At 45.6% G+C, this 27,359-nt stretch overlaps 2 protein-coding genes across 4 annotated transcripts in view; one reads left to right on the top strand and one right to left on the bottom strand.

Moving 5' to 3' along the window:
* The window catches only part of LOC144891816 (uncharacterized), a 1,036,251-nt gene that overhangs the window by 381,459 nt on the left and 627,433 nt on the right, over positions 1 to 27,359 (top strand). The window lies entirely within an intron of this gene.
* Positions 50 to 27,359, bottom strand: part of MED31 (mediator complex subunit 31) — a 30,343-nt gene continuing 3,033 nt past the window's right edge. The window contains exons 1-4 of one of the 3 annotated variants that reach the window (XM_068104145.2): positions 24,343 to 24,583; positions 15,398 to 15,466; positions 957 to 1,053; positions 50 to 771 (exon numbers count right to left, since the gene is read on the bottom strand). In XM_068104145.2, coding sequence (XP_067960246.2) covers positions 321 to 771; positions 957 to 1,053; positions 15,398 to 15,466; positions 24,343 to 24,352 — 627 coding nt within the window. In that variant the 5' untranslated portion in view covers positions 24,353 to 24,583 and the 3' untranslated portion in view covers positions 50 to 320. Of the gene's footprint in view, positions 772 to 956; positions 1,054 to 15,397; positions 15,467 to 24,342; positions 24,584 to 27,359 lie in introns of those variants that run through there. The other 2 variants (XM_068104144.2, XM_068104146.2) reach the window with 2 other exon arrangements.

Genomic DNA, 27,359 nt, shown 5'->3' with positions numbered 1-27,359 from the left:
GCACATGGAATCTAGAGTGCCGAGTTTAAAATGAAGGTACAAACCTGGCTGAAGCAAATAACAATCACCACTTTAATAGCATATACAGGAAATATATTTACACAACAAAAGCAACTGCCAACAGTGGAAATTGTATGTGCATTGTAGAGGCAGTTGGTGTGGCATGAAGGAAAAACACAAACATTAAAAATGTGCAATCAACCTTTTTTGTTGTTCCAACTCCTATTACCAGATTCATTCATTCATTGCCTTGCAGTGCTGGGTCAAACTTTTGATTTCACCAGAATTCTTCACCAAAATCACTCCTTTCCCAACATACTTTACTTTCCCAGTGGTACAGAAGGAAGCAAATTAGAACCCGCTGGGACCCCAATTTCTCCAGCCTGCCCTCCGACTCCGCTTCCCACTGCTCCCACAGCTCCAGGAACGGCCGCAACGCTTCCCGGAGCGACCGGGTTACTTCCCAAACTTCCAGACAGGGCCGCTCCGCTCCCGGATGCCGCGGACGACGCCGAAGCAGTGCAATTGGTTCCGGGACCGGTCCCCTGAGTCGTGATTGCCGTGGTTGTTGCTGCGCTATTGGAACTGGTGGCAGAAGTGGGCGCAGCTCCCGCCTGATGGTGTTGGTGCAATCGAGCTCTGCGGCGCGTGTAATGCTGCCAGTGCAACAAAAGTTGCTCATCGATAAATCGCGCACATTGCAGTGCTGCAAGCTCTCGCCGAAAAGGTTCCCGCTGGAGGAGCTGCAGCAGATGCAAACACTGTGGGTACCTGCCAAAAGTGCAAATGTGAACGAACAGCAACTTTACTCTTTTACAAGCAAACTGTTGTAAAAAAAAAAAATATATATTAACAGTTGCTCACCTGAACTGCATTTATCATAAACCTTGGCACTTTAAGATGTTTGGTTTATCCATATAATACCATTACAAGGTAACTGAAAAAAAAACACTTACTTAAGGTACTTTGCATAAGTTGGTTCCTTCCAGTACTGCAGATACTTCAGGTAGTTGATGAAAGTTTTTTCTTTGAAATAGCCTCGCTGGGCTAAGACTGCAAACAAAGGCAGAATATATTCAAGATAGAGAGATGAAGGGAAAAGAGGAGAGTTTAAAGAAAAAAAAGATTAAAAGCATCACATCATCAAATCTCTCTCGGGTGGATTATATGGAATCTAAAGCGTTCAAAATTATTGTAATATCACGTGATGAGGCCGAAGCACAAGGACGCCCAATGTTGCTCTCACATCGCAGACAGGTCGGAGGTCTCTGTTTTCTCTGGCCTAAATTCTAATATTGCTCTCTCTGCTCTATCAGTCCTCCAACCCTCCCTATGTACCCCAGGATGCACACCTGCTTCCACCTTCTAGAGGCTGTTCTGTCTCACTCTTTCCTCTAGGACTTCAAGCAAGTTGTGCACTGCCATTTCATGTCACCCCCAATTAATTCTGAACCATGATCTTTATTATCCCCATTAACCTTTCCAAACGTAACCATTTTTATTGTCAGTTTCAGTGTTTCCTACCCAAACCCCTCCCCTCTTTTCCTGTGCAGTCATTCCCCCTTTTTTTTTTTTTGTATACAGAATCGAGGATCGTGTAAGAGCTAACACATTGAACATGAAAACATGCACAGACACATAAAACATGCAATGAAGGGAGCGGGAGACAAGAGGGGGAGAGAGGGAAGCACACAAACACAACAACAGAAGAGAACAGGGACGCACGTAGATCTGTAGAAGGGAGGGCTGCGGGGAGGGCGGAGGGGTACACGGAACATAGCAAATGAACACTTCTCAGAACCCCAGGAAAGAAGCTGGGGGATTCAAAGAGGTGGATTTGGGACGTTTTAACGGGGGTAGAAAAGATCAAGGTTTTGGATGGGGGAAGATAAGAAATGGTGGTGAACAGCTGTTTTAAAGACCTGGAGGGAGGAGAGGGATTGGAGAGAGTGAGGGAGTTTGTTCCAGAGGCGGGAGTAAAGAGGAATGAAAGAGTGAAGGTGAGCAGAGAGTCTTGATTTTGGCAGTTTCACCATAAGAGGGTTGCTGACAGATCTTGTGCGACCTGTAGGAATATTTGGGGGACAGAGCACAGACAGAGCAGGTGGAGCAAGACCGGAGAGGAGTCGGTAGAAGACAGAAAGACCACATACCTGCCTGCGGTGAGAGAGAGAGAAAAGCACTCACAATCAGCTTCAACGCGGGAGATTCCAATGATTCTGAAAGCTTTGGTTTCAACAGCGTGAAGCCGAGCTAGGTGTGAGGCAGGAGCACCGGCCCAGAGGGGGGGAACAGCATTCCATTGAGCTGTGGATGAAAGCCTTGTATGTGGTGAGGAGCTCAGGTGTGCCAAGGAAGGACTTCACACGACGGAGGATGCCCAGTCGGCGACTGGCTTTGGAGGCCAGCTTGGAAATGTGGTTTTCCCAAGAAAGATCATGGCAGATAGTGAGACCCAAAAGCTTGAGTGACAGAACTTCTTCAAGAGGATTGTTCAAACTTGATGCTTGACCCCCTGTCAGTTCTACCTTGATCTTCCATGAGCCTCGCTTAAAGATAAAAATAGCCCTGTGGAGGACTGATGCCTATTTCCCCCATGGTTTCTGCGAAGATTTTAAAATAAATTACCTGAATTTGAGGCGAAACCCCCCTTTTCAGCATTTTGTAGGGGGCAGATCTGGATGTGGAGCACAACCCCATGAGACCTTAATGTTCTGATGTATAGTGCCAAATTTGGTCCATATCGGTCCTGTAGTTTGTGAGGAAAACATGTAACATGTATAAACATGTTGTGTAAACGTGTTTTAGTGACTATGATAGAATATGGGAGCAAAGGGGGGGGGGGGGGGGTGAGGAGTGGGAGGATCATGATATTGTTAGTTTCAGTGTTTGGCAGTTTCAGTGAAGGAATATGGGAGGGAGCCTGTGGCCCCCTTTCCAGGGGAGATACGGCCATAGGGAGCACAACTTAAGGTTAGGGCATGGCCACAATTTGCATCGCCAGTTTGGTCTGGATCTGGTAGTCGGTTTCTGAAAATATTTTTGATTGAAATACCAATATTTGTGGCAAAGCCCCACTTTCACCCCCCTTTAAATGGGTAGATCCAGCTTGGGATCCCAGGATCCTGGGTTAGAATCATCAGTCAATCATCAGTCGATCGCTGAATTAACACCAGGGGGGTTGACTCAGCCTGTCATCCTTCCGAGGTCGGCAAATTGAGTACCAGCTCACTGGTAATTCCCTGTGTGGAGCAAGAAGCGACTAACAGGGTTGGCGGCAGGAAGGGCATCCGGCCATAAAACATTGCTTCAAAAAAGGGGACCAAGGTGCCCGAAAAACGCCAACCCCTGCTCTGCGGGGAAAAATGGCCTCTAAAGGTGGTTCTTCTTCTTCTTCTATCCAGATGGGGAGCACAACCCTTTGAGACCTTGCTGTCCTGATACATTGTACCAAATTTGGTTCATATCGGTCCAGTAATTTGAGTAGAAGATGGTTTAGTCAAATGTTAACAGACGTACGTACGCATGGTCGGACACCGCGACCCACTTTATGAGGTTATCACACGTATTGTCGCATGGACGATCCCCACCTAAAAGTGCTCACTCATTTATAGGTGGGAACTGACCTTCCTGAAGCAAACGCTGAAGTAAATGTGTGTTTTAGTTTTGTTTTACGCCATGTTTTCGATGGATGTTCTCACAAGCTGGTTATGAAACACGATTATCATCAATTTAATCCTCAAGGGATTGCAATTAAATCCAAATGTCAGCATGGCAAAATAGTGGAAGATTATTTAAAAGACAGATGGCATGAAATCATTAATGTGAAGACAGACAGAAAACAATCATTACACATAAAACTTATATTACACCAAATAAATGAACGCCCCGCTGAGGGCCCACAAATACAGTCGGAACAGCACACAAAACTGGGTAGTGAGAGGGAAAACTTAGGCAATGAAAATCCCCAGGCTATTGTGCACAGGGCTGACTCCAAAGAGAATGGGAAGAGGGTGAAGGCAGGAGCGAGCGGGCAGGCTCATGAGGGTAGAACCACCCGCCTTCAGTAGAACCACCCATCCCAGAATGCCAGAAGAGAAAGTAAGCCAAGAGACCGTTTCAACACCAGACGCACACTTTCAATCCCTGACCCTCAGCCCTGCAGTAAGTCTCTGCCCTAAGCACAGCAGACCAATCACAGGTCCAATGTCCCACCAATGACTGATCGGGAATGGCCCGAGGTCTGCCTCTTCCACATTGGTAGACAGCTGGTGGACCTTCTCCCTTTGATGGTGAGAAGGAAAAAGACCATATGTACCCCCACTAACACTCGCCCAGTTTGACACCGAGACAAGACAGCTTAACCTGTCTAATGTAAAAAGAGAGAAGGCTCACTCCTCTGGGGAGTTCATGTTTTCTATGGGTGGATATGGAGATTCCATGGAGACGCTGGATTCTTCTCCCTATCAAGCGTCAATACAAGTGGAAAAATTCCGAAGAATCTACCAAAACACAAATGGTGGACAAGGCCTTAAACTAAAAACAGAACACCCTCACACTCCTCCTTCACTTCCCTCATCCCTCTATAAACGGTCAACTTAGGCCAAATTTCTAAAATCCACAATTTTCATCCGATCGACTTGAAATTGGAACAGGATTTGCATATCAGGTCACTCAATTCAACCAACAATTATTATTGAGGCCAATATAGGCCAAAAGGACAACATCGACCAATTTTCAACAACTTATTTTAGGGATTTCGCAAGTATCGTGCGATGTTTATTTGTCTGTGAGCAGGATATGTCAAAAAGTTATGCACGGATTCAGAAAAAGTTGGTGGACAGATTGGGTGTGTGACAAGGACAAATTGATTAAATTTGGTGAAGATCCGGATCCGGATCTGGATACGCGAATTTTTAAAAGTGATTCTTCACCATTGAGAGATAGGGACAAAAACAATACATAACACGATATTTCAAAAAGCTGTGGAAAACCTTGTGTGTGGAAAGCAAAACTTTTGTTCTCGTCACCTACCCAACTCATCCACAATTTGATTTTCGCAAAGGTACGGATGCAGATCTGGCCTATTAAAGGGATACAAAACATAAACGATTCAGCCTGGCAGAGTTATGTGCTCTACCAAGTGACATTGTAGTTTGTCTTTGTAAACATTTCGTCTGACACAGCTTTGACTTCCAGTTTCCGGGTCTCCAAGTGAATGGCTTCTAAAGGATAACAAATTGTTCTGGATTTGTCTTTGTTGACATTGATTGTTGTCCACTTTATTTGTCTCCTTTCTTATTCGGATCGCTTGCTCATCGCTGTATTTATGCGTGCCTGTTTGTTTATTTATTTTCACCTTGAGCATTTGCGTCGGTTTGTTAGGCCTCCACGTGTTCAACAGGCCTGCTTTCTCCTTCATTCACTCCTTTCTAAACATTATTCATTCCTTATTCCCCCTTTCCTCAGACGCTTTTGTTTTTTCTTCACCCGGATTCAAAACCGTTCCCTATTTCTTTCTTCCTCTTCAAAACAACCACAAAAATGAATACTAAAACGTCATTTATAATTTCCACTCGCATTATTTCATTCCAAAATTAATTCAGTCCGAAACAATTTCTTTCCTCATCTACCCGTTTCTTCCTCCAACCCTTTCTCTCCATTTATACAGATCCTATAAATGACAAATTTTTATCATGTTTAATCTTTCCACACACTCATTTACAAATGTCATTCTTCCTCTTCTTCCCTTCCTTTCTGTTTGTTTGTTTCACTCCTGGAGAGCCAGCAAACCTGGGGCCATCTCCCATCGCGCTCATAATGTGCTGCCTTTCATCATGCCCGAATCGGTCCTTCCTGCCACCCCAATCATTACGTTTGTCTTCATGTTTCTGCAATTCAAATTCTCAAACAAATTTGTTTTGTAACGAGTGTAGGATTATGGTGTTAATCCTCTTAACATCAGTACCCTCCACCACATAATCTCTTTCACACCCACACCTTCACACCCCCACCCAGTGTCTCCCAATTCAGCATCCCTCCACCCCATGTCCTCCCTCTCTGCATCCCACATGCCCAGCCCTTCCCTACATACATACAACTCACCAAGTCACATCCCATCCTCCCCCTCACCTCCCATCCTCCTCCTTTCCCCGCTACCTCCCATATTCCCCCCTCGCCTCCCATCTTCCTCCTCACCTCCCATCTTCCTCCTCGCCTCGCCCCTCCCCTTCCCACATTCCCCCGAAACCCCTCTTTGCCATATCCCTCCTCAGTCCACTCTCTCCCCTCCCCCCTCAGGCGACCCCTCTCAGCTTCCCCTCCCTCTCTCTGCTCCCCCACACCCTGTCTGCTCCCCCACTCCCTCACCTCATCCCCTCTCAGCTTCCCCAATTTCCTGCCAATGTCTCCTGTTGTTCCTTTGCTCCAATTGGTTTTCCTGATGATGTGCTTGTGAGAGTCAGTATCTCTTTGGCTGTTGTCAGAAAGCCGCCTGAGCGCCGGCGTGTCTGGCAGGTCACTCAGGCTGACTGGCAGTAATTGCAAGCTGCTGTCTCCATTCAGACCTGGTCTTCTATCTCTGTCGACCCTGATATTAATGCAGCCTGTGCTTTCATAGAGGTCTGCCCTCTCTTTTGCACAGATAAATCTCAGGATCTTGTCTACAGGTATCATACCCAACCTCTCTCTCCCATAGTACACCGAATCCTGGAGTGAGGCAGTTGCCGTGAAACAACTTGCCTTCTCTTCCAGGAAGGCAAATCCGACTGAAGAAAACCTTATATCACACCACAAAAGCCCACAAGTGTATCCTACTCTCAGAAGAGCCATAAAACAACATATTACCTCAACACTGATCATTAAAAACTGTCACTTTCATCAAAGTCCTGGTGGCAGCTTGCCAAGTCATTCTCTGGAGTAGGTCTATCTCCATCCCTCCCCTCACTTCAAATAGCATCATAGCAGACTCTGCTAGTGAAAAGGCCGAATGCCTCAACTCTGCGTTTGCTTCCGAATCTTGCGACCCCAAACCCTCACTCCTTGTACCAATCTTACCCAGTTGCAGCCAACTGTTCCTGGGCTCTATGTCTTTGCTTCAGTCAGCCAACCTCACTGCATTACACAGACGTTGTGCAAAAACAGATCCTCGTAACTGCAGACCTGTTAGCATACTTACAATCATCAGCAAGGTCATGGAATCCATAATTGGAGTTGACATCAAATCCTTCCTTTTCTCCAATAGCCTGATCTCAGACCATCAGTTCGGATTCAGACCTGGTCACTCTTCCCTGGACATGTTGCTTCAACTCTCCTAACAATGGATGGAGGCCCTCAATCTCAGACATGAGGTCAGGGCCATCTCTCTAGACATATCTAGAGCTTTCGATACAGTGTGGCACCCCGCCTTGCCCTCCAATCATTCTGCCTATGGCATCCAAGACTGCCTTTTTGCGTGCAGTACTGACTTATTTGACTCTCGTAGTTAACGCATGGCTCTCAAGTCTCAACTGGATACTCTCATCTTCCAAATCTACTGTACTCTACTCTACTCTCCTCTCCTCTCCTCTACCCTACTCCACTCGTCAAGGTTCGAGTGCTCCCAAGGCAGTGTCTTGAGCCGTCCTGGTCCTAGTCTTCAACAATGATATTTCTGACATAAATCTCTTTTCTTTATCTTAATATAAAAAATCTTAATCTCTTTTGTGATGACGTCATCACTCCAGCTTCTGCCATAGCATCCCTCATCCTTCAGCTGCAGACCTTGATAAAATAACTTGCTGGTCCAACACTTGGAATATGTCTTTCAATCTTCACAAATCTCACATTCACACTCTTACTCCATCTCTCTTAAAGGACCATCTGGCAAACCCTCCCATCTACTTCATTAACAAACCTCTTGAACAAGTTCAGTCACTCAAAACTTTTAGGTCTCACCATCAGCCATGATCTTTCTTGGGCAAACCATATATCTAAGTTGGCCCTAAAAGCAGCCGCCGGCTGGGCATCCTCCATTGTGCAAAATCTTTCCTTGGCTCATCTGAACTTGCATTTACTTACAAGACCTTCATCCGGAACGTGGACTACTGCTCTCCTGATTGGGCCGGCATCTCTGCCTCACACCTTGCTCAGCTTGATGCCGCGGAAACCAAGGCCTACAAAATCATTGGTATCTCCTGCAATGAAACTGAGTTTCTGGGACTATTACTTTCACATTGCAGGTAGGTTGATGATCTTTGTCTTTTGCCACACTCTTTCCAGTTTTGCACGTTCTGCTGTTTCTGTGCTCTGTCCCCTCCCCTCATCCAACCACACAGGTTTGTCTCTGCAGGGCACATGCGGCCTGCCTGCAACCCACTTCTGGGGAAACATCAAAAATCCAGGCTCACTGCTCACTTCCACTCATTCATTCCTCTTTTCTCTTGCCTGTGAAATCAACTTCCTCATTCTGTTCAATTCCATTCTTCCCTCCAGAGCTTCAAGACAGCTGTTCACCACCATGTCAAGTCATCTTCCATCCATATGCATGATCTTTTCTCTGCTCATTAACTCTCCCCAAGCATACCTCTTTCCGGAATTCCAGGTTATTGGGTTTCCCCAACTCCCTCACCCATACCATCATTTTGTTTACTTCTCAAGACCTTTTCCCTTCCACTTCTGTGATTGCGAATTTGCACCTGTATTCAGCTTGTTCATCTCGTGTCCTTCTCCCCACCCCCTACTTCCCAGTGTCCTTTCTTCCTCTGGGTCTCCTTCTGTTTTGTCCTTCTGCCCTGTTGTTTGTGCATCATCCCTCCACATCATAACTACCCCCCCCCCCCCCCCCCATCATTTTACACTGTTCTTTTCATTCTGTTATGTCCCGGTCCATTCTAGACCGGCAGCCCAGAGACATTTGGTTAGACGAACAAGGTACCAATATCTGACTATGGGAGTGTGTAGAGGGTCACCTGAAATGAATGGAAATGGGAGTCTGCCGGGTACCACCCGCTGCGTGTAGACCTGGGGGACCCCCCAAGGGGCCAAAAAATTGGTGCGACATAGATGAGTGAGGTACCACTTAAATCCACCACCATGGTGAGCTCACTGCCACGCCTATATCAACAACACAAACGGCAGACATTTTTCCCACTGCAAAGGCCCGCCAGACCCCCCACAAAGGGCCTAAAAAATTGAGCTAGCATAAACGAGCGAGGTACCACTCAAAAATAATGCCAAATGAACAAGTTGAGTTCGTAGAGTACAAAATGGGTTACGCCAGACAAATAGTCCGCTGCACTATCGGTACCAGACACCCCAAAAATGGACCCCCTAGACCCTGCGGTCCAACTAGGCTAGCCTAGATATTGTAGGTACCAGCTGAAACCAAGTTTAAATGATCTACCACACCTTGGGGAATACAAAATGACCTATTACAGAACAATTATCCACTGCCTTGGGCCTACCAGACCCCCCCCCCCCCCCAATGGGCCCTTGGGCCCATCTAGGCTAGTCTCTGAACTGATACCAGATTGAAATGTGCATGGAGGGTCCTGTAAACTGTAATAATCAGTTACCATTCCAAGATTAAGTTGATTGAGTTTTCACCTGCCACAAATGTCGGTTCATGTTTCTTGCAGATAACAAGTCAAGAAGGTTCTGAATTCAACTGTTTATCCTGGAGAAATGGAGGACGAAATTCCAGGTTCTGGATCTCAAATGGTAATCTCCAATTATATGCTGCAAAGGCCTATTTTTATACCAATTTGGCTCATCTTTCATTGCAAGATTTTCAAAGGAGTTCCAATGTATTTCTAATAACATGAGACTCGGCTTTTGTAGTTTAGGTTACATAATTGCGATGTCCCTAACAGCCAAGATCGGAAATGTTCAGATTACTAATAGGGCACTCATGTGAAATCCATGTTAAATTTTTGAAATTTTATATCAAAAAATTGTGAAACATTGGGTTGAACTACTTTTCTGCTTTGATAAGAGGTTTCAAAACACCATTGTATGTCATGTGTGATTAATTTCATTATTTTACTGTTTTTATTTTTAAATGTAACCTTTTTCATCATATGCAATTGTATTTCTTGTTTCATATGTGCTGTATTCTTTTAGGAGTGGCGCTATAATGCCTTAAATGTATACTATGTTTCAGGAGACTGATACTGGGAGTGACAGAGACCATGAGCCACATGATCAACCCCAGGCCCTCTACATCATATGCAAAACTTCTGGTGGGACCAACCTTAGAGAGTTTGATGATAAAACATGGGAAGCTGTCAAGAAAGCAGTTGAGGACAGGCTACAACTAAAGACATACAGATACAGAGATGTGACAACAGAAGTCAATTTGCAACCGGACCGAGGCAGTGCATGTTATCATACAAAACCATGCTACAAAAATTTCACTGCCGTTAAAAAAAGATCAGCTGGTCAGAGCACAGATGAACCTCCTGCTAAAAAGCCAGAGACAAGAGAACGAAGCTCTCTTCCATCAAGTGATTCAAAAGGTTTGCTAAAAGGATCATGCATCTTCTATCCAAAAGTTAGGAAGACAGTAAACAAGAAAGTAGAGCCACTATCAGATTGTCAGACAAAAGATGGGTGTGAAAAAATAGTTGCAGCAGCCCCTTACAGTACCAATGAGCGCATCAAATCATTAGTCAGTGGTGGTATTGATCTAATAGCAAAGGAGGCTCAGTATCACAAATCCTGTCGTCGTGAATTCTTCAAGGAGGTCGAGGGACCTCCTCTGCAGGCAGCACAGGCTACGAACGGACAGCTACACGCAGACACCTTCAGCACTATTGCCGCATTTATTGAAACAGACGTGATAGTAAATTGGCAGGCAATGTTTGTTTCGTCGTTATTTGACTTGTACAAGGCGAAATATCTTGCCAATGGAGGAACAGAAGGAAATGCGAATGGTTCGGTGGATGTGCGGAGTATCGTTGAGAGAGAGGAAGACAAATGATGAATTGCGAAAGATGATGGGAATAGAGCCTGTGATTGATGCTGTGAAGAGGAACAGGTTGAGATGGTTTGGTCATGTGTTGAGGAAGGATGAAAGTGACTGGTTGAGAAGAGTGATGGAAATGAATGTAGAAGGAAGTAGAGGACGGGGAAGACTGAGAAAGACTTGGCTAAAGATGGTGGAAGAAGAAATGCGGGCAAGGGGGTAAACAAGGAGAGATGCAGAAAATAGGGCAAAATGGAGAAGAATGTCATGGGGACCGCAAGGCTAACCCCCACTCTAGCAGGGAAAATGGCCTTAAAATGCATGTTGTTGTTGTTGTTGTTGTTGTTGGAGGAACAGAAGAGAACATTGATAGCTACACAAGACAGGCTTTGACAAGAAAAATACAGGAGAAATTTGGTGACAAAATATCCGTCACAATTTTCGACTACTGTAGAGGGAATTTCCTGTACAGTTCGGTTTTATCGGAGGACGACAGAAAAGCAAGCCTTCAGAATGAGAAAGAGAGGCACCAAACCACTATAAGGAGGGCAGCTCTTCACCTAAGAAATGAAATTCTGGGGATGCCTAAATGGAGAACACCAACTCCTACATCTGTTGAGTCCCTGAAGACCTGCTCACCGGATCTCCCTGAGGACCTGCTGTTGTTTTTCAGGACCCTACTCTGTGGGCTTCGTAAATCCACTGGTGATGCTAACAAGGATAATGTGGACAGAAAAGTCATGGCAATGTCATCCGATGCAGTGTTCAACACATCCCTGGTTCAGTGCATCCATGGAAACAAACAGTACTTGGCTTGGGCATAGGAACACTGACAGGATCCAAATTGATCCTTTGGATTCTAAACCGTCCAGGATACAGCCTGAGTTATGATGAGGTTAAGTCGTTAGAAACAGAGTTTGCATTTTTAGCTGAGGAAAATGATTGTGATGCACCAGATGGTATTGAGTTGAAGCCAGATCTTGGAACAGGACTTGCATGGGACAACTACGATGTCAACATGGAGACACTGGATAGAAAAGACACTCTGCACGCAACCGTTGGGATTTGCTACCAAAATGTGACAACAGAAAATGAAACACATGACAGACCAATTGCTACTCGCAGTGGAAGGAACAGGCGACAGTTCGACGGAAGAGAGGCCCCAATGCACCGCCAGCTGAGTAAAGCAACTTTTGATCTGTCGGCATCAGACAATCAACAGGAAACGATGGCAACTGGTGCTCAACGCATGATTGATTTTTATTGGTTAATGCTGTTCCAAGTTATGCCACAGCCACTGTTTGTCAGATTATTTTCGCAGTTTGTCCATGACAACCTCCCAAAGCAGAAAATCTGTTACATGGATCCCATAGCTTCACCTCCAACAAGAAATGATGTCGTTTGCGAAACTATGAAGCGAAGCATGGAAGTCGCCGTGGAAGCAAATCAGGATTACGCAGTTGTTACGTACGATCTGGCAGTCGCTCTAAAGGCATACTCCATTCAGTCCCTCGAAGCACTGTTGTATGATCGTCTGCTGATAATGTTGGGTAACTTCCATCTTGAGTTGTCCTTTTACGGCGCTATAGGGACCTACATCAACGAATCTGGTGCTGACTACCTCCTGACAGAAAAATGGGATATTGGCAGAGGGTTCACTCAATGGGTTCATACGAGGGAAGTACTATTATAATCGGTGCTCCAGAGTCCATGACATTTTGGCCGTAGCGATGGAAAGGAAGCTTTATGAGAGTTTCCTGTCAATTCTCCCGCAGGAAGAGCGAGATGCAATGTGTACATGGCTGCAAGATGCCACTAGAGATTGTAGTGAAATGGAACAGTTCCTGGAGACAAATCAGATGTTCAAAGAGCACATGGAACAATATGAGCAGTTCTTCACCAAGGTGATGCAGGGTGTGATGGGTCCAACAGCGCAGTACTGGTGTGGATATGTCTACATGATCAATCGGGTGCATAGAGATCTTATGCGAGCAGTGCGAACAAATGACATCGAGAGTTACATTGCCATACTTCCAACAGTTATTGATGTCTTTTTTGGACTCAATCGTCCAAAGTATGCTCGTTGGGGAGTGCTTTATCTGGAGAAGCTCAAAACTGCCGACCCACAGATTCTGTGGGTACAGAATCAGAATAACCATTACATACCGACCCACAGAATAACCCACAGAGGTTATTCTGTACACTTGCCATTCTTAACAATTGAAATTGCATATCTTTTTTATTATTTCAGGAAAAGCCAATGGCCAATATCAAAAAGGTCGACTGTGCTCTACTACCACCATGTGGAAAGACCCTTTGGAACAAGACACGGCGTGCACATTATGTGAGCATTATCTGGGGTAATGCGGACTCCTCACAACCAGATCAAGATTTGGATCCACTACAGTATGGATGGAAGGATGAAAATGGACATTACACACCCGACTGGTTTCCTGGACCGACAGTACCAGACAATCTCTTTGAAGATGTTTCTGTGAGTGACAATACTGACGACGACGGGAAAACCGAGGACATGGAAGATACATTTGACATTGATGACACAAGTTCTGGACCAGAATGGAGCGATGACTCAGACAGTGAAAATGAGATGTAAAACATGCCCTGCTGTCTGTCTGTGGGGGTACATTTCTAAATTAATGGGCAGTACCTTGAACTAAGGGCAGTACCCTGAACTCAGACTTGCAAAAGTACACTGTGTTGAACCAAATCTTGCTATTTCTGGTTAAGAAAGTCATCTTAACCTTTAAGCATTTTTTGTTAATTTTATAGATCAAGATTTAGCGTAAACCCAGGTAAATAGGCCTGGTTTAGCAGTTTCTTGGATGTATCTTAAAATGCCAGTGAGCTTTACTCGAATGACTGTGTGGTTTTAGCAATACATGCTCCCTTTGAAAGACCAAAATAGAAAATACCAACAGCTGCATATCTAGTGTTAGGTCATCATATCACTTCCATTTTTATTCGTAAATGAGGTGGGGTTTTGCTTGAAAAAAAATTACCAAAGCAACTTGCACAACTGTTGGTACAGTAATCATTTACATTTTCTTTCAAAAGCTCAAATCATTTTCTATTTTTGCCATAAGAAACTTTTCATTTTTTACAGGTGTCCTCTAACCTCAAGTACAGTTATCATGGTGACCTCGAGATTTTGATCTTTCGGTAATGTTAGAAAACTGAAATGATTATTGTATTTTCAAAATGCTTAAATCCCACACAAATAAGTTTAGAGGACATCTTATTGGGCATCTTCCAACTACTGTTACACAATTTGGTGTTAATATCTTTGGAATTTAAAGGTTTAATGTAACTATGTAACATAACGAAAGTAATTTTCCTTAGGGGTAGGGTTAACATTTGAGTCTGTTATTCTTTAATGAATCATTCCTTACAAGTACATTAATAATAAACTTTAAAAATACATTGGGCCATATACAATGAGCTAGGGATCAAAATGTCAATTTTGGACCACATGTTTGCATTCGGGCTAAATGTTTGCTTTAAATGATCAATCACACCTTGGGATATACAAAATGACCTATGACAGAACAATTATCCGCTGCCTTGTGCCTAGACCCCCCCCCCCCCCCCCCCCAGTTGGACACAATTAAGGGACTATTTGGGGAGTCTGGTAGGACCAAGGCAATGGGTTATTATTCTGGCATGGGTCTTTTTGTATTCCCCAAGGTGTGATGGATCATTTAAACTTGGTTTCAGCTGGTGCCTACAATATCTAGGCTAGCCTAGTTGGACCGCAGGGTCTAGGGGGTCCATTTTTGGGGTGTCTGGTACCGGTAGTGCAGCGGACTATTTGTCTGGCGTAACCCATTTTGTACTCTACGAACTCAACTTGTTCATTTGGCATTATTTTTGAGTGGTACCTCGCTCGTTTATGCTAGCTCAATTTTTTAGGCCCTTTGTGGGGGGTCTGGCGGGCCTTTGCAGTGGGAAAAATGTCTGCCGTTTGTGTTGTTGATATAGGCGTGGCAGTGAGCACACCATGGTGGTGGATTTAAGTGGTACCTCACTCATCTATGTAGCACCCATTTTTTGGCCCCTTGGGGGGGTCCCCCAGGTCTACACGCAGCGGGTGGTACCCGGCAGACTCCTATTTCCATTCATTTCAGGTGACCCCCTACACACTCCCATAGTCAGATATTGGTACCTAGTTCGTCTAACCAAATGTCTCTGGGCTGCTGGTCTATTCTGTGATATAGCTCATCCACGAGCCTTAACTCTATACAAAAAGAAAACTCCTTAAGATGTTGGGGGGCGGGGGGGAGAATGTATGGGGTGAGATGGGATGGGGTTGAGTGAGGACAATGTTAAAGGTAAGGTGGTGGGGTGGGAAAAAGGAGAGTGTAAGAGGTAAGTTGGTGAGGTGTGAGAAGATCCATGCCAGTTTGTGGAAGTGGCTTTTGTTGCAAAACCCACAGTTGAGATAGTAAGGGTTTCCAAGGCACTGGACAAACTCGAGCTCCACTTGGAACCGCAAGCGATCATCTGAGGCATTGGAAGAAAATAGGATATCAAGTATAGGAAGTGTGTTTTGTGCATGTGTGTGTGTGTGTGTGTGTGTGCGCTCATTCGTTCTTTCATTCAATTTTCATTTGCTGATTTGTTAGTTCACTCATTCATTCATTTTATGTGCTCATTCGTTCCTTAATTACCTCTGCCAGCAAAGGTGGACAGAGATTATGTTTTCACCCATCTGTATGTTTGTTTGACTGTGAACAGGATATCTCAACAATTTGTGGACGGATTTGGATGAAACTTTGTGGACAGGTTGGGTGTGTGACAAGGAAGAATTTATTCGATTTTCGTGAAGATCCAGATCCGATTCTTTTTTAATTTTCAACGTGATTCTTCATAACTGAGAGATAGGGCCAACAACGATATACTGTCGGACCCCAACATTCGTGGTGAATGCGTTCCTGGAAAATGCCGTGGATGTCGAATCCGCAGATGTCGGGGTAGCGTTTCATTGGGAAGAAGGGAAGCAGGTTCCCAGCAGTTCGTGATTCATGAGAAAATTTTGAAATTTTACAAACACAAATGCACAAAATTACAGTTTCATTAAAAACGCCTGCAAATAAAATAAAAAAAAAATACTGTAAACCATTCCAAAAGGTTAGCTCACTCTTTTGCCGCGACTGTCATGTTACTTTATTGAAAAGGAACCGTTTGTTTTGCTTCGATCTTGCGGGACCCCCAAAGCGTTCTTTATCCCTGAAATAGTTGCCGTTTCAACCGCAACACGGCACTCCACATTATCTTACGAAGATAGACGTTGAGTTTAAATTGCATAATTTTAAACACCCTGATATCACAGTCCTTATGTTAGAATTTCATTTCATTTTAGATCCAAAATAAATGTTCATTTTTTCTTACTGTAACATGTACCAGCCTCGATGATCAGCACAAAATTTACACTATATCCCCAAAGTCTAAATCTCGCACTGGTCAGCGAGACTGGTTCAAGTAAAAATTAACTTTTATTTTAGATCTAAAATGAAATGAAATTCAAACACAAGAACTGTGACGTCAGGACGTTTAACATTATGCAATTTAAAGTCAACGTCTATCTTCGTAAGACAATACAGAACACCGTATCTCGATTTTAACTCTGAGCAGTTAAAATGGCAAATATTTCTGCGATAAAGATGTGTGTTTGGGATTCACACTTAAATCGTGTGTGGACTGTAATGTAATGCGAAGTTCCTGGTCCACGTTTGTGATTTGGTTTCATGTTTTGTGAATGACCATATGCACTTCCCGCTCGGACGGGATCAACTGTGATCTAGCGAGAGCATGCCTCATGGCCTTGGCCTTACCAATAAAGCAGTATACTACACAGACTAAAGATATTTTAAACCATTTTCAATGGTTGCTAGGAGACAGGGCAGCATATAGAATCATACAAAAGAAATCATCAGACTTAAAACTAAACAACAGATACATAACTAAATAATCACTTGCTGTTCTCAATCCAAATTTTTTTTGCGCCTGTAAAAAACTGTGAATATGTGGGGGCACAGGGCCGCAAATTTAGGTCACATTTTGTGAAATTGCAAATGCAGGAGGTCTACCAGTAGCAAAACAGCGAATGTCGGGGTCCTGCAGTACAGCACGACATTTCAAAACGTTTTGAAGGGGTTATGACAAAACTTCGTGAACAAGCATTCCGAGTAATGCGCTGCAATACATGTCCCCTACCGGCAGTCTGTCGTCCGGAAAACTGTTGGGGGAAATTACCAAAATTCAAAGTGCCATAACTTTGTCAAAAATGATCGAAACGTCGTGAAGTTCGAACTTGATCTGTAACTTATCATGAGGAAACCATGTACCAAGTTCGAAATCATTGGCATGAAGCGTTTAGAAAAAAAAGTCCGGAAAACTGTTCTTTGGGTGATGGACTGACAGACTGACAGACGGAGGGACAGAGTGCAAACCTATAGTCCCCTCTGGTGTACACCGGTAGGGGACTAATAACTTGGGTAGGTGACAAGAACAAGCAGATTCGATTTTGGTTCAGGTCCGGATGCAGATCCAGCCCATCAGTGGATACAAAACAAACTGTTCTGTTCAGTCTGGTGGAGGTGTGTGCTCCACTGAGTGACGTTCTAGTTTTGCATGCGAGTTTCTTCATTCAGTCATTCGTTTTCCATGTGTATTTGTTAATTCATTCATTCATTCATTTAATTTGCATGGTGAGGAGCATGGTGAGGCCTAGCGGCGCATGGAACCAAGTGGGTTGCGGCCTTCTCCCCGCACAGGAACGGGGGGCCTGGGCGATTGCAGGCGACGCACCGAACGATCAGAGCTAAGTGCATGAAAAAACACACATTTATTTTTCATATATCCTCCCCATCTGTATGTGTGTGTGTCTGTAATAGGAGCGCTCCAGTTAGAGGGATTAGACCGGCGCGTTTTATTTTGTATTATCGGCATCCGTGGTAATAAACCTGTTTATTTTTGTACATAATACCGTTTTCGTTGAGTTCATTGAGCTCACAAAAATGAGTCACCAAAAATATCAGCTCTATCAAAGCAAGCTTAAGGCACTGAATGCAACATGGACACCAGCATTGCGGTTTTGTTCAAAATGCTTTGGGTGCTGGTTTCTCTTGGGAAGCTTGTGTCATCTGAAAGAGCAGAGATAAGTCGCCATTTTGTGTCCCTCGCCCCGTCTGTGCTTGTGACTTGACGCCTTAGTTTTTATCGGATTATTTTACTTTATTGTATATAGTTGTTATTGATTTCATTCTCCGTTTATTTGTTTGGGATTAAACCCGTTTGGTTTTATTCAAAGCTTTATCCCGGTGTGTACCCTGGTTATAATAGGTACACCGTATCCCTGCGTGTCGTAAGAGGCGACAAAGAGGGTTGGCGTCAGGAAGGGCATCCGGCCATAAAAACATTGCCTCAACAAGCGTAACGCCTCGGTCCCCAGTCGGTGAAGTGATGTGAGTTGACAAAGCGGAAGACGCAGAAAACATGCTATGATATGATATTTCGCTCACAAGGTTCAGACATACATGGAGGTGGCCATCTTGGATTTTGACGTGGCGACCCAATTTTAAATAGCGTTCTTCCTTATGCCTAGATACACCCACACACCACATTAGAAGTTGGTACTTCGCTTATTTTTCAAGATATTTCACTCACAAAGTTCAGACATATATATGGTGGCGGCCATCTTTGATTTTGACGTGGCGACCCAATTTTAAATAGCGTTCTTCCTTATGCCGAGATACACCCACCCACCGAATTAGAAGTTGGTACCTTCGCTTATTTTTCAAGATATTTCGCTCACAAGGTTCAGACATATATATATGGTGGCGGCCATCTTGGATTTTGACGTGGCGACCCAATTTTCAATAGCGTTCTTCCTTATGCCGAGATACACCCACACACCAAATTAGAAGTTGGTATTTCGCTTATTTTTCAAGATATTCATCTCACAAGGTTCAGACATACATGGCGGCGGCTATCTTGGATTTTGACGTGGCGACCCAATTTTAAACAGCGTTCTTCCTTGTGCCTAGATACAGCCACACACCAGATTAGAAGTTGGTACTTCGCTTATTTTTCGAGATATTTCGCTCACAAGGTTGACATATATATGGTGACCGCCATCTTGGATTTTGATGTGGCGACCCAATTTTCAGTAGCGTTCTTGCTTGTGCCGAGATACATCCACACACCAGATTATAAGTTGGTACTTCGCTTATTTTTCAAGATATTTCGCTCACAAGGTTCAGACATATATATGGTGGCGGCCATCTTGAATTTTGACGTGGCGACCCAATTTTCAATAGCTTCTTCCTTATGCCGAGATACACCCACACACCAAATTAGAAGTTGGTACTTCGCTTATTTTTCAAGATATTCATCTCACAAGGTTCAGATATACATGGCGGTGGCCATCTTGGATTTTGACGTGGCGACCCAATTTTCAACAGCGTTCTTCCTTGTGCCGAGATACACCCACACACCAGATTAGAAGTTGGTACTTCGCTTATTTTTCAAGATATTCATCTCACAAAGTTCAGACATACATGGCATAAGACATACATGGCGGCGGCCATCTTGGATTTTGACGTGGGTTGCACCCACGCACCAAATTTGAATGCGGTCCTTCGCTTACGCACGCACACAAACACGCACGCCCGGACGGACGGACGGACACACGGACGGAGGGGAAAACCATAGTCCACCTTTCGCTCCGCTGTGCGACGGGGGACAAAAAGAGAACCATGACAATTACAACTACATATGGGCAGGGTACAGCCCGAAGTGGAGATCGGTTTCTGAGGTTTGGGACATGGAATGTAGGGACAATGACAGGGAGATCAGGAGAAGTGGTGGAAGTATTGGTCAGAAGAAGAGTGGACATATGTTGTGTGCAAGAGACGAGATGGAAGGGAAGAAACAACTTGCCTTCGTCTCCTGGAAAGCAAATCCAACGGAAGGAAATCTCATTTCCTTTCACAAAGCCCGAAACAAGTGTGTGTCCACCCTCAGGAGAGCCAGGAAACAATATCTCTCCGTTCTCAAGACCGAACTCTCTTATCTGTCTCCCTCTTCCAAATCCTGGTGGCATCTGGTCAAATCCGTTTCTGGTGTTTGTTCCCCCTCCATCCCCTCCCTTACCTCAAACGGCTACACAGCTGACTCCGCACGTGAAAAAGCTGAATGCCTCAACTCTGTGTTTGCCTCTAAATCTTGTGTCCCAAACCCATCCCTCTCTGTACCCACCATACCCAGTCGTACCCTGCTGCTCCTGGACTCCATGTCCTTTCCTCCTGACAAGGTGGAAAAGTTTCTGTCAACCCTCGACTCTGATTCTGCAACTGGACCCGACGGCATCAGCCCACGGGTCCTAAAATCCTGCTCTGCCGCTCTATCTCACCCTCTCTCTGTTCTCTTCACCCTCTCTTTTGCTCAAGGTCAACTGCCATCTGCTTGGAAATCAGCCAACATCACCGCTTTGCACAAAAAAGGTGCAAAAACAGATCCTAGCAACTACAGACCAATCAGCCTTCTACCAATTATCAGCAAAGTCATGGAATCCATCATTGCTTCGGATATGAAATCTTTCCTCTTCTCCAATGGCTTGATCTCTGATCATCAATTTGGTTTCAGACCAGGTCACTCTACTCTGGACATGCTGCTTCTGCTGTCTCAACAATGGATGGAGGTCCTCAATGCCAAACAGGAAATTAGCGCTGTCTCCCTCGACATATCACGTGCCTTCGACACGGTCTGGCACCCCGCTCTGCTCACCAAACTCTCCTCCTTTGGTATCCATGGAAATCTCCACGCATGGCTGGCGGACTTCCTCTCTAGTCGTCGTCAACGTGTGGCCCTGAATGGGTTTCTCTCATCTCCTCTTCCTGTTCAGGCTGGAGTTCCCCAAGGCAGTGTTCTGGGCCCCGTGCTTTTTCTGGTCTTCATCAATGATCTCTCTGACTCTCGTGAAAATCCTCTCTATCTCTTTGCTGATGACTCCACTCTCTGCCGCTCCATTCCTCTTCCCTCAGATCGGCAGTCTGCAGCCTCCTCACTCTCTGAAGACTTGGACAAAATCACAGACTGGTCTAACAAGTGGAACATGTCTTTCAATCCTGACAAATCTCACACTCTTACTATGTCTCTCCGAAAAGATCGACTGGACAACCCTCCCATCTACTTTCTCAACAATCCTCTCCAAGAAGTTCTGTCGCTCAAGCTTTTGGGTCTCACTATCTGCCATGATCTTTCTTGGGAAAACCACATTTCCAAGCTGGCCTCCAAAGCCAGTCGCCGACTGGGCATCCTCCGTCGTGCGAAGTCCTTCCTCGGCACACCTGAGCTCCTCACCACATACAAGGCTTTCATCCGCAGCTCAATGGAATACTGTTCTCCCCTATGGACCGGTGCTCCTGCCTCACACCTAGCTCGGCTTCACGCTGTTGAAACCAAAGCTTTCAGAATTATTGGAATCTCCCGCGATGAAGCTATCTCTGAGGGCCTTGCACCCCCAGCTCTCTCTGTGCTCTGTCCCCCAAATATTCCTACAGGTCGCACAAGATCTGCCAGCAACCCTCTGAGGGTTAAACTGCCGAAATCTCGGCTCTATGCTCACCTTCACTCTTTCATTCCTCTTTTCTCCCGACTCTGGAACAAACTCCCTCACTCCCTTCAATCCCACTCCTCCCTCCAGGTCTTTAAAACAGCTGTTCACCACCATCTCTTATCTTCCCCCATCCAAAACCTTGATCTTTTCTACCCCCGCTAATTCACCCCAGATCCACCTTGTTTGAAATTCCAACTTCTTTCCTGGAAGTCCTGGCAGTGTCGGATATGTTTTATACCTCTCCCACCGCCCCCTTCCCATGCCCCCCCCCCCCCAAAGCCCTCGCCCTCTCTCAGATCTCTCGGTGTCTCCATGTCTCTCGGTCCCTGCTCTCAAATGTTGCGTTTGTGTCCTTCCCCCTCTCTCCCCATCTTGTCTACCGCTCCCGATGTTATATGTTTTATGTGTCGGTTTGTCTTTTTATGTGATTAATGTTCGCTCCTTCACGAGCCTCGATCTTGTATACAAAAAAAAGAAAAAAGAAAAAAAGTGGTGTGAGAATGGTGAAGGGTAGGCAGGGACAGAATACAAGTTTGTGTGGCAAGGGTTCCCGGAGGGCGTGAATGGTGTTGGTGTCCTGTTTTCTGAGGAGTTTGTAGACAGTGTGGTGAGTGTGACTAGAGTAAGTGACAGGTTGATGATGGTGAAAATGATGATTGGAAAGCTCTTGGTGAACGTCATCTCGGGCTATGCTCCGCAGGTTGGTCGGAGCGATGAAGAGAAGGACAAGTTCTGGTGTGCGATAGTGAAGCTGATGGAAAACGTGAAAGATGAGGAAGTTGTTGTGGTAGGTGGAGACCTAAATGGACATGTGGGAAGGAGTATGGATGGTTTTGAGGGAGTTCATGGGGGTTACGGATATGGTGTGAGAAATGGAGAGGGTGAAAGGATTTTGGAGTTTGCTGATGGAGCTGATTTGTTGATTTGTAATACTCAGTTCCAGAAAGGGGATAATAAGCTTGTTACATACACGTCAGGTGGGTCAACGACAACCGTTGACTACCTGATGGTGCGTAGGCGAGATAGGGGGCACCTCCGGGACACAAAGGTGACACACAGTTCAACACCGACATTCGCGGGGGATATGTTCCTGGAAAATGTCACGAATGTCAGAACCGCAAATGTGGGGGCATTGTTTCAATGGTAAAATGGGTAAATAGGTTCCTTGCGGTTCCTGATTCACGAAGAATCCTACGAATGTCAAGGAAAATCCTCCAATGTCGAGGAAAATCCTGTGAATGTTGAGGAAAATCCCATTAATGTCAGGGCTAATTGCACCGATAGATGTGGTGGAGTGTTTTCATTCTGCACAGCAACTCACTGGGGATGACATGTTATGGCAGCTCTTCGAATATCCCGCGCAGCTATGCTCACAGTGTGAATGGTGGGATGTCCCATGAGTTCGAATTACAGCACGGCTAAAATATTTTATATGGCCGCAAAAAGCCGTGAAAACAAGCGTTACGCCTAGGTCCCCCGTCGGTGAAGTGATGTGAGTTGACAAAGTGGAAGACGCAGAAAATATGCTATGATATGATCTTTCGCTCACAAGGTTCAGACATACATGGAGGCGGCCATCTTGGATTTTGACGTGGCGACCCAATTTTCAATAGCGTTCTTCCTTATGCCTAGATACACCCACACACCAGATTAGAAGTTGGTACTTCGCTTATTTTTTGAGATATTTCGCTCACAAGTTTCAGACATATATATGGTGGCGGCCATCTTGGATTTTGACGTGGCGACCCAATTTTCAATAGCGTTTCTTCCTTATGCCGAGATACACCCACACACCAAATTAGAAGTTGGTACTTCGCTTATTTTTCAAGATATTCATCTCACAAGGTTCAGACATACATGGCGGCGGCCATCTTAGATTTTGACGTGGCGACCCAATTTTCAATAGCGTTCTTCCTTATGCCGAGATACACCCACACACCAGATTAGAAGTTGGTACTTCGCTTATTTTTCGAGATATTTCGCTCACAAGTTTCAGACATATATATGGTGGCGGCCATCTTGGATTTTGACGTGGCGACCCAATTTTCAATAGCGTTTCTTCCTTATGCCGAGTTACACCCACACACCAAATTAGAAGTTGGTACTTCGCTTATTTTTCAAGATATTCATCTCACAAGGTTCAGACATACATGGCATCAGACATACATGGCGGCGGCCATCTTGGATTTTGACGTGGGTTGCACCCACACACCAAATTCGAATGCGGTCCTTCGCTTATGCACGCCCGCACGCACGCACGCACACACGCACGGACGGATGGACACACGGAAGGAGGGGAAAACCATAGTCCCCCTTTCGCTCCGCTGTGCGACTGGAGACAACAAAGCACAGGGCTGCGAATGTGGAAGCCGGTCATATCGTGGAAGAAATTGTTTTTTGCATGTGTCCAGCTGCTTTGTGCGTGGCTGCGAGAAGATATGTTTTATAACCGTCATGCTCATGGCTCGTGGAAATTGTTTTTTTGCACGCGTTAAAAACCGCGAATACGCAGGACCCGCGAATGTTGGGACTGTGAATATCGGGGTCCGACTATACAATTTGGGAAGTGTGTTTGTTTGTTTCACTGGTATGCATTCTCTATGTAAATGTGTATGGTATAATGCCACTATTAGTGTGAAGTGTGAGGGGTTATTGCAAGTCCAAATAAATTAACTTCTCTGCATGAAAACCATAGACATCATAGAAGTGAGGGAATTATCTACCTATAATAAGCATAGCATTTGTGTGTTTGTTTTACTTGTGCGCATTCCTGAAGTACTGGGTGGACTAGAGTTGAAAACTGGTAGTTGTACTCGCAGAGTACAATGGAAGTTTTAGTTAGTTTAAAAAATCATCGTCCAGATAGATGGTCGAGAGTGGGGTTAGTACTCCAATTCTCTCGATGTGAATGTGTCTCATTTAGCGCCATCTGGTGGAAACAGGCATTACAAATCATAAAATACGTCAGCGACATCATAAAAGTGGGGGATTTAAACCGCCCCGAAGGACAGTTTATTGCTTGTTAAAAAAACCATCTGCTCTCACACATGAAAAAAACAATCATCTCCCCTGGAAGTATCAGGTTCAATTTCACTCCTGACAACCAAATGTCGTGTGGACGTTACCCACGTGTGGACGTTACCTACCTGATCGTGCATCTTCACAATCTGAATCTAGATGGACAATTACCCCCCCCCCCCCCCTGACACTCCCATTGCCTCATGCCAATTTATATGCTTACCCTTACTGCCTTCTATCAAATTTGCCCTCTCAACAAATATCTCTAATTTACTTCCTCTTCAAACCCCCAGCCCCTTCACCTCCTCCCTCCCTCCCCCCCACCTCCAACCCCTCCCCCCACACCCAACCCCTCCCCCCTGCCCCATTTGACACCCTCACCTCCCCTACCCCACTTCATACCAATTTACACCCTCATCCACCCCATCTATCACAAATTTATACCCACAACCTATCCACCTGCTCTCAGGTTTACACCCTCACTGTATCTCTGCAATTTGCCTCCTCACCCAAAACATCCTCCACTCCCTACTCTGACAACCGCAACCCCAATGTACATCTTCCCTCCCCACCACCCCCAGCCTCACACCAATTTCAGCCTCACACCAATTTCACCCTCACACTCCCTACCTCCTCTGACCAATTTACATCCTCACCCTCCACATCATTCTCAAATTTACACTCCCTCTCTTCTCTCCAGTTTACACTCTCATCTGCACTCACCAATCCAGTTTACACACTCACCCTCCCCACCTTTCTCAAATTTACTCTCACCCACTCTGGCTCTAATTTACACTCACACTCCCTGGCTCTAATTTACACTCACACTCCCTGGCTCTACTTTACACTCTTACTCCCTGCCTCTCCCTAATTCACAACCCCTGCCTTTCACCAATATATAGTTACACTCCATCCTCCACCCTCCGATTGTCAATTAACACTCACACTCCCTGGATCTCTAATTTACATTCACACTCTCGACCTATCCCTAATTCACACTCCCCAAATCTCCCCAATTTACACTCAGCCTCCTCTCACCAATTTACACTCACCCTGCTGCCTCCTCTCACCAGTTTACACTCATCCTGCCCACTTCCTCTCACCAACTTACACTCATCCTCCCTGACTGATCCCACCAACTTACACCACCGACTGACCTCACCAACTTACACCACCGATGACAGATCTCACAGACTCGTCTCACCAATTTACACTCACCCACCCGGACTCCTCTCACCAAATTAGACTCACCCTCCCCGACTCCTCTCACCAAATTAGACTCACCCTCCCCGACTCCTCCCACCAAATTAAACTCACCCTCCCCGACTCCTCTCACCAATTTACACTCACCCTCCCCGACTCCTCTCACCAATTTAGACTCACCCTCCCCAACTCCTCTCACCAATTTAGACTCACCCTCCCTGACTCCTGTCACAAATTTAGACTCACCCTCCCTGATTCCTCTCAGGAAGCCTGGTGTTGGGTTAGCGGTTGGGGTGCCGGCTTGGGATCCTAGGATCCTGGGTTCGAATCCTGGTCGATCGCTGAATTAACGCCAAGGGGGTTGAATCAGCCTGTCATCCTTCCGAGGTCGGCAAATTGAGTACCAGTTCACTGGTAATTCCCTGTGTCGCAAGAGGCGACTAACAGGGTTGGCAGCAGGAAGAGCATCCGGCCATAAAAAAATTGCTTCAAAAAGGGGACCAAGGTGCCCGAAAAAGGCCAACCCCTGCTCTGCGGGGGAAAATGGCCTCTGTAGGCGGTCTCCCTGATTCCTCTCACCAATTTACACTCACACTCCCCAACTCCTCTCACCAATTTATACTCACCGTCCCTGACTCCTCTCACCAACTTACACTCCCTCTACCTGACTCCTCTCCCCAATTTACACTCACCCTGCCCACAACCTCTCGCCAATTTACACTCACCCTGCCCGCCACCTCTCGCCAATTTACACTCACCCTGCCCGCCACCTCTCGCCAATTTACACTCACCCTGCCCGCCACCTCTCGCCAATTTAGACTCACCCTCCCGGACTCCTCTCACCAATTTAGACTCACCCTGCCCGACTCTTCTCACCAATTTACACTCTCCTTCGCTGACTCCTCTCACCAATTTACACTCACCCTGCCCGACTCCTCTCACCAATTTAGACTCACCCTGCCCGACTCCTCTCACAAATTTACACTCACGCTGCCCGACTCCTCTCACCAATTTAGACTCACCCTACCTTACTCCTCTCACAAATTTACACTCACCCTACCTGACTCCTCTCACCAATTTAGACTCACCCTGCCCAACTCCTCTCACAAATTTAGACTCACCCTGCCCGACTCCTCTCACCAATTTACACTCACCTTCCCTGACTCCTCTCACCAATTTACACTCACCTTCCCTGACTCCTCTCACCAATTTACACTCACCTTCCCCGACTCCTCTCACCAATTTACACTCACCTTCCCTGACTCCTCTCACCAATTTAGACTCAACCTCCCCGACTCCTCTCACAAACTTAGACTCACCCTCCCCGACTCCTCACCAATTTAGACTCACCCTGCCCGTCTCCTCTCACCAATTTACACTCACCTTCCCTGACTCCTCTCACCAATTTAGACTCACCCTCCCCGACTCCTCTCACCAATTTAGATTCACCGTCCCTGACTCCTCTCCCCAATTTACACTCACCCTGACCTCCACCTCTCGCCAATTTATACTCACCCTGCCCGCCACCTCTCACCAATTTAGACTCACCCTCCC

Source organism: Myxine glutinosa, chromosome 4 (assembly GCF_964187855.1).
Source record: "Myxine glutinosa chromosome 4, kmMyxGlut1.1, whole genome shotgun sequence".
NCBI lineage: Eukaryota > Metazoa > Chordata > Myxini > Myxiniformes > Myxinidae > Myxine > Myxine glutinosa.
Note: the sequence above shows the minus strand (reverse complement) of the source record. Positions and strands in the feature narration are given on the sequence as shown.